The 14531-nt window shown below is 31.8% G+C and overlaps 1 protein-coding gene across 1 annotated transcript; it reads right to left on the bottom strand.

The window, feature by feature from the left end:
- Positions 1-3100: 3100 nt before the first annotated feature.
- On the bottom strand, positions 3101-10189 carry LOC135956245 (pancreatic triacylglycerol lipase). Its single transcript, XM_065506662.1, has 4 exons — positions 9712-10189; positions 5269-5534; positions 4401-5199; positions 3101-4327 (listed from the first exon to the last, which is right to left on the bottom strand). Exons 1-4 carry the CDS (start codon positions 9827-9829, stop codon positions 3885-3887), a joined length of 1626 nt encoding a protein of 541 aa, XP_065362734.1. The 5' UTR covers positions 9830-10189; the 3' UTR covers positions 3101-3884.
- Between the last annotated feature and the right edge of the window lie 4342 nt (positions 10190-14531).

Below are 14531 nucleotides of genomic sequence, written 5' to 3'. Positions count from 1 at the left end.
CATTATATATTTCTTTGTTTCTTTTTGTCTCTAATGTTATTTCCATTATTAGGCCACATTTGATGACTTTATCCCCATACAATCATTCTTGTTGTATATATGACGACTTAATACCACCCTGCTTATTTTGACCTTTTCGTATGGATTTGTTTATAAATTATAGAATTTTCTTTGGTAGTTTTTGGTTGTTATGTTAGAGATTTTAAATGTTTCTAAATACATTTTGGTAGAATTTTATTTGTGGGACAGATATATGGAAGGTGGGTTATAGAGTTCAAATGTTGTAGATAAATTGTTAAGAAATATCATGTAAATCCAAAATTATTTTAATTTTTCTTTGAAGTGGTCACTTTAATTTAAATTGAGAATAACGTAACAACAATTTTTGAATAATTTTATGGAGAAAATTTTAGTTTCAAAAGTTTCTTAGAGGTTCATTTATAAATCGAGGCCCTTATTATTCTTCGTAAAAATTTTTTTACGTTTCAAAATGTTTCGTTTTATAAAATGAAACTAAAAATAAATGTTTGGTGAAAAATTTTTATTTTGTGGTTTTCGCAGAAAATTTGCGTTTTAATTAACGATCTGATAACGTTTTCTATTTGGTTTGTAATAAAAATATTTATCATTGAAGTTCAAAAAATATTTCAAATAGTACAGAAAAATAGAACATTCGAGTTTTTCCGTTAGATAATTCTTGGAACTACTAGAAGATATCGCTTGTTATATAAACACTGGTAGCACGAGCAACAACCTTTGAGTTCATACACACAATTATTCTTCATACAAACGTTATTCTTCATACTTAGGGTCTAATTTTATAAAACGAAACGACAAACGTTAACAAAATTTCGTATGGAAAATATTCAAGTCTCAAACCCCTTTCCCAGTATTCTTCATACAAATTGCTAACGCTTCCAAACGTTTCGGTTTACAAAATGAGACCCTTAGGCTTCCAAACGTTGCTTTTTATAAAATCAGGCACTAAACTTTTCTGAACGCTTCGTTTTATAAAATGAGGCCCTAAATATTTCATTCATTGCTTATGTAAGCAACAAGTTACTGTTTAACCTCGCTTTATACAGTCATTGGAAGGTTTCGCTCAATAAGTGAGAAAGCAAGAAAGCCAAAGGATCGGTGCTCTAAAGCGTTCGATAGTGCATGACATAGAGCTCTTCTTTCTGTTTCTGTTGTTGGGAAAATAATTTCTCAATTTTTATTTAGCATCACGACGAGATCGAGATAGCATATAGACGAGATCTCATCAAACCAGTTCAATATTAACTTAGGGGTAAGTGCTTGGCTCCGTTCTTTCTTCTAACACTCTATTCCTTATTTTTATAAATGACCTTCAATGTCGAACTTCCAACCCTATCTATTATATTGACAGGAACATTTCCCATTGGTATCCAATCAATTGTAGAGCCAAGCTTGATGGAAATTGTGACCATGGGAGAAAACATAAATGATAAGCTTAACTGAAATATTGTTATAATCTCTAATGGGGCACTCAAAATACAGTTTTTTTTAAGAAACTTCACTCCTCACTCAGCTCAATTACACCACCTGCATCTGACCGAAAATGGAATTTAATTCTCGTGTAGAGAGCAGTAGAGTTCAGTATTGTGCGAAAATGTTTATCGGCATCCAACACATTTGATTCGTTTGGACATTGGAATGTTTCACTAGGGAACTTGTAGCTAATATTCTTACATTCTTACGGAATGCAGGTTCTTCCAAAAAATGCCCAATGCCACTATTTGCTTATCAGCTCATGAAGTAGAAACATGGTTCACAAAGAAACCTTGACTATCTACAAAGCGATTGGTCGGTCAGTGGTCAATTATGCTGCTCCAGTGTGTTCACCTTCGCTGAGAGATAGCCAGTGGAGAAATATTCAAAGCTGTATGCAAATTACCTCGACACACCATATACAGGAGGAAACTAACGGTCTAATTTTATAAAACGAAACGACAAACGTTAAAATAAGGGTCTCGTTTTGTAAAACGAAGCGTCCAGAAACGTAAGCAATTTGTATGAAGAATACTGGGAAAAGGGTTTGAAACTTGAATATTTTCCATACAAGGGTCTCATTTTGTAAAACGAAACGTTTGGAAGCGTAAGCAATTTGTATGAAGAATACTGGAAAAAGGGTTTGGAACTTGAATATTTTCCATACAAAATTTTGTTAACGTTTGTAGTTTCGTTTTATAAAAGGAGACCTACAATTTGTTTAACGTTTGTCATTTCGTTTTATAAAATGAGACCCTAAAATTCTATGGAAAATATTCAAGTTTTAAACCCTTTTCCAGTATTCTTTATTCAAACTGTTTACGCTTCCAAACGTTTCGTTTTATAAAATGAGGCTCTAAGGATTTCCAGTAAAGGAACACAACGTTATGCTGTCGAAATAGTTTCTCCTGGAATGTCATCGGAGGAATCATCCTAGCATTATCATCACACAGCTGGAGCCTTCTCTGAAATATGTCAGGAAGGACCTTGGAGTATACTTTGAGAACATGCAGAGTTATACCAAGGATCCATTCGATCGTGATTCGTCAATGTACTTGGAGGTCGCCCACATTACGGACTTGGAGAAAAACCTGACGCGAAAACGAGAGTAGTCTACTGGTTCTGCATAGACCGTGCCGTCCCAAATATATCCCCCACATATTCAACTACACAGCCTATCCTAGTTCACTTAGTTCAATGGAATGGTCCAACAACATCGTTGAAGTAGCACAATAGTCTATCAAAAAATTTTTTTGGGCATACAATAATTATGTTTTAGTATGATTAGTTTTTTTTGTTCTAAATTCACAATTTAATTATTGATAACTTCACTGAAATTTATTGTTGGTTGATTAGCTAGTTCCTATGCCCATTTCAGTGGGTGCTTAGGCAAGATCATCAGAAAACCTTTTCACAAATAAAACTATATAGCTTTGTTTTTAAAAACATCAAAGCTTAAACAAAACACCAACAATTTTATCTTTTCTTACATTTTCTACTGCAATTGGTTGGCTTTTAGCCGACTCGAACTGTAGTTTGTAAAAATATTAAAAAACTTCAGATATTTTTTTTTAAATTTTATTCAAGATTTATATATATTAATGTATATATATTTATTTATTAGTTGTACATAATGTTTCGATGTTTTTTTTTCTTAAAATATTAATTCATAAATAAATTGATAAAAACTAATGAATAATTTATGAAGTGAAATATTTACAAAATGATCTTAAGCCAATAGGATAAATGTATAAATAATAATAGTAATAAAATGCATTGATTGGATTTCTTAATAAATATAATAAAAATAAATACTCATCTCTTGACAAAGATTGATTTGATTGAATGCCAAGAATAATTTCCAAATAAAATAAAAAGAAATAATAAATGTTAACAAAAACTAAACATTAAATTATTCTTGGCTGTCAAAACAAAAAAATTAAAGCCACTACTGTAATTTAACATAGCAAAGACATAAACCTTTGTTAATACAAATTAACGCCAAAAGTGAAAAAAGAAATTTTATGAAATGTTGTCAAAACACAAATAAAAAGGAAATTCGGAAAGGTAACTGTGTAGAGAAATTTCTGTCAAAGGTAAAGATACCCACTAAATTTCTCTACTGGTAGAGTTCCGCACTAAATTCCCGTTCAAGTTTGTTCATAAACCTTGGGAAATTTCTTTGCAGAGTTGCGAATCAGCTAAATTTCCTTTAGGTATTGTTATACACTCAACTGGGTAATTTATGTTTGATAAATTTCCCTGTAAGGTTTATGTCCCTGCTTACTAGTAGTTTTCGTTAATTTTTTAGTTTCGTTGTTTTACTCAATCTTTTACAATTTGTTTTAGGGTTGTAGCTGATTTCCCCACCCTTAATTTTGATTCCCCATATTTTTCTTATTCGCGCAGTATTTTTCTTGCATTATATTTTCACTACCCGCTATTACAGCAGAATCTTCACTGATGGGACATAAATTGAGATGCGTGTGAGGTGATTCTAATGATTCGACATGCACGTTTGATATAAATATTCTAGGTGATGATAAAATACGCCAGGTGAGAGGATTGAAAAGACTTGTCTGATATTCCCAAAAGACACTGGCATAGACAGGATCTTTAATGTCTTTGCCCGCCACCATGGAACTGTATTCGTAGCCGGGTTCAAAATACATGGGTTTGGAGGAGAATTTCATTTTCTCGGTGGTTCTTTTGCGGGTTTTGCCATGCAAACGCACCGATAAAGTGCCAATTTCGCCACCGTGAGTGGTACTTTCATCATGGCCAGAAACGCGCACCGATATTTTGTAATGGTGACCTGAAATTTTAAGAAACATAAATAATTAGTCTAAAGATTTAACTACGATTTATCTAGAGTTTTTAATACTTACGACAATAGGGAGCATGATCACCTGTCATCAAGTAGAATACAGGAGGCTTTTTGGGATCCACCTTTTTGTGCTTTAATAAATGATTGTAATCCTCCATAGTGTAATAACCCATACGCATACATTGATGGCCATTTTCATCACATCTGGCACATTTGCCCTCCTGGAAACTTTCAAATGAATCACAGGTTATGCCCATAAAGGGACATTTACTTTTTATGCTCTCCGTAAAGAATTGATGACTTCTAATGTGATTGCAACCCAAAAACTGTTGCATATTGGCAAATATGGAATTCTGACGATTGCGCATATAATCCTGTAATTTGGCATCACAGCCAGGCATATCCATGCCACCATTGGGATAAAAGTCAACATGACCGATTCTCTGATACATGCCTAAACCGCCCAATAAATTACCATCGGTATGTATGACATCCACAAAGTGGGCATCCGATCTATCCAAACGTACTATGGGATCAGTTTCAGCAAACAAGGGAGCAGCAGGATCTAAAGCTGTAATGCGAGCCAACTTTATGCCAAAATCTTTTTGTAAATGATAACCAGTGTAGCCGGCCACATGAGAGCCCAAAGAATGACCAATGAAATGGAAATTACTTAGATCGCTTAAGCCCAGTTCTTCGTAAACCATGTGTATGACATGAGCGGTAATGGCACCCACTAAACGGATATTGGCTACAGCCTGGACATAGGGAGGACTGGAACCACCACCCCAATCTATGAGTACAACAGCTGCTTCACCCTCGGGCTCATGACTTAAAATCGTTTTAGCCATTTCAATCATCTAAAAAATAGAATAATTACAAATTTAGTGAATTCTTTAGATTTTAAAAGTTTCGTATGTTTTACTTACCCAAGGTATATTTCCCGCCTCCAAATAGCCATGTGAAAAAAAGAATATCTTGCCTTTGGGATTAATGCCCATGTGTTGCACAGCTTCGGGATCATTTAAATCTATATATTTGGGCTGATCAAAAGCTCTCGAGGTATACAAAGTGTAATGAGGCTCAATTTGTGAAGGCTTCTGGGGATGTACATTAATTTGTCGGGTCTTGGCAGTCCAGGGACCATTTAAAGGAAAGCAGCCATACACACCATAACATTTCACTTCATTGGGATCTAAAAATAAAATAAAATTTATAAATTATTATAGATTTTCTTTGAGTGTAATAATTAGTCTGTCTTATCAATTAAATTCAATTATTAGTAGTATTTTTGTTGCTGTTGTAATTTTGTATTCTTCTAAATAATCTCTCATGCTTGAACCCTTCAAGTACGTTGTTATTGGGGCCATTGATAACCCGGTTATGATTTGTGTTTCATCTATAGTTTTTTGCATTTAATTTCTGTTTATGGTTCAATGCGTCAAAATATTTACAATTTTTCTAAAGATTTTGTTTTTCTATTTTTAGTTTAATAATTTAGATTAATGAAATGAATTAAATGAATTTTTCTGTTACCAAGTTAAACACTTTCTGCTAGTTTTTATTAGTTTTTTCTAGACATTAAATAATTTTATACATTTTGGAAGTGTGTTTGATTTTTTATTTGAAAACAACCCCTTGGAGACTAGGAAAGTTTCCATTTAATCCATGATTAATTGAAATAGTAGGGGTTCGATTTGTGGTTTATAAATATTAAAATGTGGAATAAAATGAAATTTTATTAATTAATTTCTTTAAACTAACATGATATAGATGTGATCGTGGTTATAAAGACCGCAATACTATCAAAATGATGAATCAAAGAATTCTGAACAGATATAGATTTCCATTCACCACAGAAATACTAATGAGAACACTGCTACTGTTTTCTCATGCCAAACAATTTATAAACATTTGTAATGTCAAGACACATTATATATTAAATGAGCTGATTCTTAAATAGCCGTGGTTGTAGGTCTTCTGTCAAAATTTTAATTCGCCTTAATTTTGACATTTCATCTACATTGCAACAGTTACAAAATTCCTGTTGTTTTTACATCTTGACTAATGTAATATGAAATTTCTTTAAACGGTAACGCTAATTTAATACCTCATAATTTCCCTGCGGGGAATTTTTTCTCAATTGTTTAAAAAAAATTAAACCAATTTTATAAAAATATTATTAATTAGATTAAATCCAATTTTTGGCCGCAGTCACTATTTATACACACTGCCATCTTCATCTGAGTAGCCTAGATTGTTCTTAACGATCAAACCTCGTATATTCGAATTCTAGAGCTTTCGATGTTAATGTTAGCAGCATAAATTAATTTTAGTGTTGCCATACTTAAAACCAGTACTAATCAACCGCATGCTAACAACATTGTTGATAAGTAGAAGCTTCTATGGGATACTATGGGAACTCTGCATCATTAATTTCCAATCGGTGATAGAAAGTGTGTGGAATTGTTGAAGCCTAGGCATCTCACATGGCTCAGTGGTTTCAATTTTGAATTTCCGCAAGATGGATGCAGCGTTTGCTCACAGTCTTGTGAGGGTTATTCAATTGCAATATGGACGAGTTTTTGTCCCGTTTCGTAACCGTGGAGGATACGTGGATCCAAACAGTGTCAAATGACTATTTTGATGACCTCCATAAATCTTATTTTTTGGAAGGGATTACAAAATTTGAGAAACTTTGAACAAAGTGTATACAGCTCAAAGAAGATCTGTGTTTCATTCAAATAAGTCACGGACTTATTGATCCGCCCTTGTATCAGCAGAAAGGAAACTGCGTCTACTTCTGAAAAATGTATAAATATTTGCAACATTTCTCTTTCCATTGAAATAATATTTATTTCAATGAACAAGCTTCAGTTTAGAAAATATCACATTACTAGCAGATACCCAGCGTGTGCGACTACGCTAAAAAATCGTTATTAATGAAGGCGTTTTATAATACACATTTATTTACCACTTTAATGTAAAAAAAAGTACCAAATTGAGGGATCAATTAGACCCGTTATACGTTAAATTTTCAAAAAAGTTGAAAAATTCATTTAAAATATTTTTAGTAGGACTACAAGTCCATTTAAATTTAAATTCTGAATATGGGAAGTACGAAAACTTGTTTTACGCCCGTTTTATCGCCTTAACACTCCGTCGGGTGAGAAGGTCCCTGGGGACCTTTTTCATTTTCAAACTGAAATTACTCCTTGGTCCATGGGAAGTATACCGGCCCCCCACATGTATTCCAAGGAAATTTTATCTAGAATCGTTTAAAAAAAGTCAAAGCGATCCGACCAATAGTTTAGTTTCTATTGAGATTTAAATGTGTTTAGTATGGGAACGTGTGAAAAGGGACCTTGTACTGAAATTTCAACAATAGTTTTTTAGGCTTTTTTCATATAAAACTCATAAAAAATTAATAATGTTATATATAAAAGACAATTTTTTTTCTAACATTCATTATACATGTATAATTAGTAAATAATAAATCAAAACAAAAAAATTTTTAAAAAATGCGTTTTCATATAAAATTCCCAAAAGGTGCCTGTGGAGCTTGTACTTCGTATAAGGGCAAAAACTACTCAACCGTCGGAGGGTTAAAGAAAAACAAGTTTATATTCGGCTGTGCTGAATCTTATGTACCCTTCACCAAAGTAAAAATTTTAAATATTTTTAGGTAAACAAAATTTATTTTTTTTCCAGTTGTTTTTTTTATTTTATGGAAAAAAAATTTTTCAAATTGTTATTTAAAATTTTTTGTTTTAATTTAATTTTTTTTTTAAATTTAAATTTAAATTTTTTTTTTTTGGTTTTTTAAATTTTTTTTGGTGAAAAAAAAAATTGGGTTAAAAACTATTTTTCCGATTTTGACCAATTATAGGTCCAACTTACTATCTTATATACGTCGTTGCAAAGGTCTTTGAAATATCTATCATTAGATATCCATATTGTCTATATTAATGTCTAAGTTATCCAGATATAGGTCAAAAATAGGTAAAAAATCGAGATTGTACTGGTTTTTTTCTCATATCTCAGCCATTTGTGGACCGATTTAGCTGATTTTAAATAGGAAACTTCTCGAAAGCATGTCTAACAGAATTATTGAAGATTTGGAAAATCTGAAAATTTGATTTCAACAGACAGATGGACATGGCATAATCGAATCCGCTAAGGATCCAGAATATATACAGTATAGGGTCGGAAAATTATATTGTGGAAATTCCAAACGGAATGAGAAACTTATATATACCCTTCTCACGAAGGTGAAGGGTATAAAAAATCAAAACAAACTTATATGAAGGGTATAAAAAATCAAAAACTATCACACACATGTCCACTTATTTTTTGCATAAATTCAGATAATGTTGGATTTTTGGTGCTAGCTTTTTATGTCCGGGAGATGTAGAAATGAGATTTTACCCATTTTTACCCCCTTAAATTTTTTTCAAAAATCCCTTTTTTCAAGACATACAAATTTAAAAAGTTCAAATTTGGGAAAAGTGTTTGTATGGGAAAATTCGAGAATACGAATGGACCTAATGTAGTATTTTAGGTGTCTAAAACCATCTTCAGAAAATTTCCTTTACAATGAAACCGGTTTGGAGCTAATAGGTAGAAACATTTTAGTATTTATTATTAAAAATACAGTTTTCATAATAACAGCAAATACTGTTACTGTAACCTACCGTTACCGAAATAAGTCTAAAAGCCATTACCACCAAAATAACGTTAACGAAATAATCTAAATTACCATTCATTACCTACTAACCGTTTCGAATTGGTAGCCAACCTTGTATTATAGTCTAATAAGGAGGTTAAAAACATGTAAAGGTTAACCAACTGTAAACCAGTCAAGAGCCAAGTGTATTTTTAAAGGTTAATAAACAACTAAATGCACTTGCCTGGTATTTCCTTAGAAGATAGTGATGAATGGTTTTTAATACAATACAAAAGCAACAATTATTCATTATCAATTAATAATACTAACTAAAATAAGGCCTTTCCAATTATAAATTAAAATAAAAAAAGATAATCTTATATTTAATAAATCACATTATCTACTGCTAAGTTAAATTAAGAAAAAACAGCAAGAAAGAAAACCCATAACAATAAACTGAAAACCACTATAAATCAAAAGCCAATGCAAAATAAAAAGAAATAAAGCAATATTAGATTTTACATTTTTGGTGCAACTAAATTAAACACGTAGCATTGGCTCATAAACCACAAAATTTTCTAGAGATTTTTTTTTAATTTAGTTAAAGTAACAATGTAATGAATGAATTTTCCAGAAATGTTTTAAAATTGGCAAATGGTTTCAAATAGTAAATAGTATTGTTGTTCACCTATTAGTGATAACTTACCACTTTTGGGGGCTGGAGGTAGATCAATTAGTGTATTTACAGCAGCTCGGCTGGTATGATTGGCTAAATACAGCATGGTCTGCAACATCAGACCACCAGTGGAGTTTGCAACATACATTGTTCAAATGTTTGTTGACTTTGTTGCAGATTTAAATTTCCCTTAAAGGGATTTTTTTTATAAATTTTTTATTTTTTTTTATTTGAAAAACTTTTTATTATTAAGTAGTCTGTCTATCTAGTCCAGTTTATTATCACTTTTATTAAAAATTTTTAATTCATTAAATTGTCTGTTTTTTAATTTAAATATTTAAATTCTTGTTGTTGGTAATCTTATCTACCATTAGTTTTTATAATTTTTAATTATTTTCTTGTATGATTTTCTTTAAATAAAAAACCTTGCGTACTTTTTGTATGATTTTTTTATATATTTTTCTTAAACTTTGTCTTTTGTTGAAATTCACCGCTATACTGAGTTTAATTCACTGCCCTGACATCGATTTTATATATTTGTGGAGCTAAGCTCTCAGTCCAATTTAAATTGTTTTCTCTGTCTCTCTGTGATTTGATTTACTCTTTTGTTGATCTCTTTTGTTTATTTTTTTTTAATTCATATTTGTATTTAAATTTGTTTGTGATGAAGAACGTCTTTGCTGTGATGGTATTTTCTTGTTTTTCAAAAGTCATTATTATCAATATTAGTGTGCTTGATCGATGTTGCCATATACCTTAAAGATTTGGGGACGTTAACTGGTGAAACACAATAGTTAGGGTTCAAGGTATATAATACTTTCGATTTAATTTCTAATGACAGCTGTGGTGCAGAGACCTGCGGCGGCTCTAAGCCGGCTGTCAGCCGACTAAAGAATATCTACTCAAATTCTATAAAATTAAAAATTTTAAAAGTGAAATTCCACAAATTTGTTTAAACAATTTATCAAAACGACTATTTTCAAGCCACTTAAGCTGAAAAATTATCGGTTGCGGCGGCTTGGCTCAACCGTTCTCCACAGATATCTGCTCTGGTGCCCAATTACTACGGCAAATTGGAGCGCAAACATTTTTATTCATTAGCCAGAAATAAGTAAAAAATCGAGGTTGCCCTGGTTTTTGTCCTGAATTTAAATAGGAAACTTCTCGAAAGCATGTCTGACAGAATTATTGAAGATTTGGATCCCGAAGATATATGGGGTCATCAGAAAATTGATTTGAACAGACAGAAGGACAGACATGGCTTAATCGACTCCGCTATCTATAAGGATCCAGAATATACACTTTATAGAGTCGGAAAATTATATTGTGGAAATTACAAACAGAATGATAAACTTATATATACCCTTCTCACGAAGGTGAAGGGTATAATGACAGCTGTGGTGCAGAGATCTGCGGCGACTAAATTTCACGGCGGCTGCTCTAAGCCGGCTGTCAGCCCACTAAAGAATATCTACTCAAATTCTATAAAATTAAAAATTTTAAAAGTGAAATTCTACAAATTTGTTTAAACATTTTATCAAAACGAATATTTTCAAGCCATAGCAGAATCATATCTGTACAACTTTCTGTATATTCTGAACCTTTATTACCATTTAAAAATACTTTTAATCTTCCTTAGTTTTCATTCCCTTATATGTCAAAGTCTGATACCGGAAATTGATTTTATTGCTGCTAAATGGTAACCTTGTCCAAGTGCTTCACTTACTCACTTATAAATGAAGAGTGCCTTGCACTTACTTATTTATACGTACATATGTACGTACTCGTGCTTCTCAATTATTTTGCTGATATGAGTTTCATTGGGGATCGTCATGAGTAGCCGCTGGTCGATCGGCATTTCGTCTTATTGTTTTTATTTCATACAAAAAAATTATGAGAATTTTGCCGGCTTTAAACTGGTCATAAAGTGGTTCAGTTTTTTTTTGTTTTGTATTTTTTTTTATTTTGCTGTTTTCTACTATATTTAGTTTCTATTGAATGCGTATGATCTTGGATTTTTTGTGGACTCATTGTTGGGCTTGTTATTGCAATAGTGTTATAGTTGTATTTTAATTTTTTTTTTTTTGCATTTAACAGCAAAAAACAATAAAGTTCATTTGCAGTATTGGGGTGCTTGCGCATATTGTTCATGTGCATATTTTTAGTGCACTGAAAGAAATGGAATGGGTTGTTAGTCTCATATGGTAATAAAGTGGGGTCTGAAAATAGCCTAGAACTAGCCTATTGCAGAAATTTATGGTCTACATTTAGATTGAGGTTTCCACAAGGTTAATAGCATTTCAGTACTGAAATATTCGGAAATGTAGTTGCCTCTAAGATACCGTTATTTAAATAACGGTAACGGTATAAATTTATATAAGGGCCTCATTTTATAAAACGAATCTTTAAACGTTAAACAAATTTTATATGGAAAATATTCAAGTTTCAAATCCTTTTCCCAGTATTCTTCATACAAATTGGTTACATTCCTGAACGCTTCGTTTTACAAAATGAGGCCCTTAATTTTAAAAACAAATTTTTATTTTTCATAATTGAGTTTATTGAAATTTCAAAGTTTTTGCGTTTATTTTGAAACATTTGTACAATATAAATTACTTCAAAGTATTGGCCATTGTTAGCTATGACCTTTTCTCATCTTTCTGGCAACATATGGATTTCGAGACAAAAGAACGGCTTATCTTTGGAGGCCAAGAACGAATCAAGCCTATATCGGATACTCTGATCCAAAGTGAAACGTATCCCAGAGATAGCGTTCTGCTTCGATCGAAACCAATAGAAGTCGGACGGTGCAAAGTCTCTACTATAAAGCAGGTTGGGCAAACATCCCAACCACTTCATTCGAAATACTTTTTTAAGAGTTAATGCAACATGTGGCCGAGTGTTAAGGAGTGAGATCGAAAAAATACTTAACATACATAACTGTTAATAAAAAAGAAACCACTAAAAACTAAAGTTTTGATTTTTTTTATTTGATTGAAATTATTATTACAACTTACAAAAATATTATTTTTATAGTTTTAATCAATAGTGGAATTTATGAACATTTTCCGGAAACCCTTCCATTACGATTTGTATAGTGCTTTTTTCGAACAGGTAGTCCATCTCCGTTTAAAATCGACCACACTTTTTTTGTGCTCTTCAATTCTCTTTTACCAAGAGCCCAATATCTCTCTACTGGTCTTAGCTCCAGGCAGTTTGGAGGATTTGCCTCTATTCGTACAAATACCACATTATTTGGACACCAAATCAGGCCAAAAATAAGTGGACACATTAGGAAGTCTTATGAATGGAAGCATCCTCTTTTGTAAACATTTCTTGATGTAAATTTCGGTATTTTTGTAAGAAATGTTTGGCTTCTTTTGCCGCAACTGCATATTGCTTGACATACCAAAAACTTTTTGGGAAAATTGTCTGCTTTTGGATCCTAAACATTTCTACAACATTCCCTCAAGCATCAGCAACATAAAAATATTGACCCGGAAACTGCGAAAAATTTTCCAGAACATACGTTTTGTCATACATTATGAGCAGGTAAATTAATTTTATAAAATTTGACTTAAATTTCCATGCTCTGTCTTTGGCCTCTAAATTTTTAGCAGAGTTCCTGTCAGGAATATTTTGGCTTTAACTTTTCGTACCAAATAGTCCGAGTACTGAGCTAACCGGACTGCTTTCCTAACGGATGTGTTGGGAGCTCTTTTGAAAATGCTTTCTATTTATTGGCTTTAGAAACATCATGTGAACCATTCCTTCTACATAAACAAGGTTTTCTATCAACAGACAACTTCTCCCGATACTGTTTAATAATATTGGAATCAGTTTGATCGCAGACCTTTGATTGTTTGGCCAACTTTTTGTAGGGCCAAGTTGAGTTTTGTTTAAAATATTTAATAATTTTAGTAGTTAGCACTTTTTTCTCGTCACTAATTTTAATCAGATTAACAACAAATGAACATAACTGACATTAAAAATAATAACTGACATACTTTAGAAAGGTAACTTGATCAAAAAAAATATCAAAAATTATTTTTGGGTTAAAAGTTTGAAGGTAAAACGATCAAAATTGATTGTGATCGGTACAGATTCCGTGTAATGGTCTTGCCTGATTTTAGCAGCTCATCATAGATAAAACCCTTTACCATAGCGCCATAGATATTTGGCTTTGGAGTCGATTCGACTAGTTGACTACGATCTCTTACGTAATGGATTTATTTTTCATTGCAAGTAATGATTCGGTTGAAAAATTATTTTCTTTTATATAGTTCAAACATCATTTCGGAAATGCTAAATCATCTTTCAAGGCCTCTCGTCTTCAATTCGTATGGTACCTAACTTCCTTGCTTTTCAATGAATCCTGCTGCTTGAGTAGCTCTCAAAGATTTTGCAAGCACTTGTTCAGTTTGACAACAATCTTCATGAATCTAAAGTAAAATATTGCTCAAAATAATTTTGATTTAAATAATATTCCCTTATCAAATATTTAAGAACATGAAATTCTAATTTTAAAGATTTAGAAAGTGAATGAATTAACAGGGAAGTTTAATAATTAGAAGGTCCTGATTACTAGAGTCAGTTCTTTACCAAATTTCTTTTATTTTAAAATTATTAATATTTTTCAAGGACTTTTTTCGCTCATTTTATAAACAACATAATTTTAGATTATTATTATTTATGTAATTCAGTTAATCACGAGTAAAAAAACAAACAAATATTTACAAAACCAAAAATTTCCATTCTAAAAAATCTTCTTGTTATTTATTTACCTCTAACTTCACATTGTTTACATGTTGATTTACAATGAGATCATTTGTTTACACTGTAAAAAATGT

The sequence above is a fragment of the Calliphora vicina genome, chromosome 4 (genome assembly GCF_958450345.1).
Source record: "Calliphora vicina chromosome 4, idCalVici1.1, whole genome shotgun sequence".
Lineage (NCBI taxonomy): Eukaryota > Metazoa > Arthropoda > Insecta > Diptera > Calliphoridae > Calliphora > Calliphora vicina.
Note: the sequence above shows the minus strand (reverse complement) of the source record. Positions and strands in the feature narration are given on the sequence as shown.

Coding starts and splice junctions, on each gene's coding strand:
- LOC135956245 (XM_065506662.1), bottom strand. CDS start 9,829: ATGTATGTTGCAAACTCCACTGGTGGTCTGATGTTGCAGACCATGCTG. Junction 5,535..9,711: donor ACCTCCAGCCCCCAAAAGTG/GTAAGTTATCAC, acceptor TTTTATTTTTAG/ATCCCAATGAAGTGAAATGT. Junction 4,328..4,400: donor TGATCATGCTCCCTATTGTC/GTAAGTATTAAA, acceptor TTAAAATTTCAG/GTCACCATTACAAAATATCG.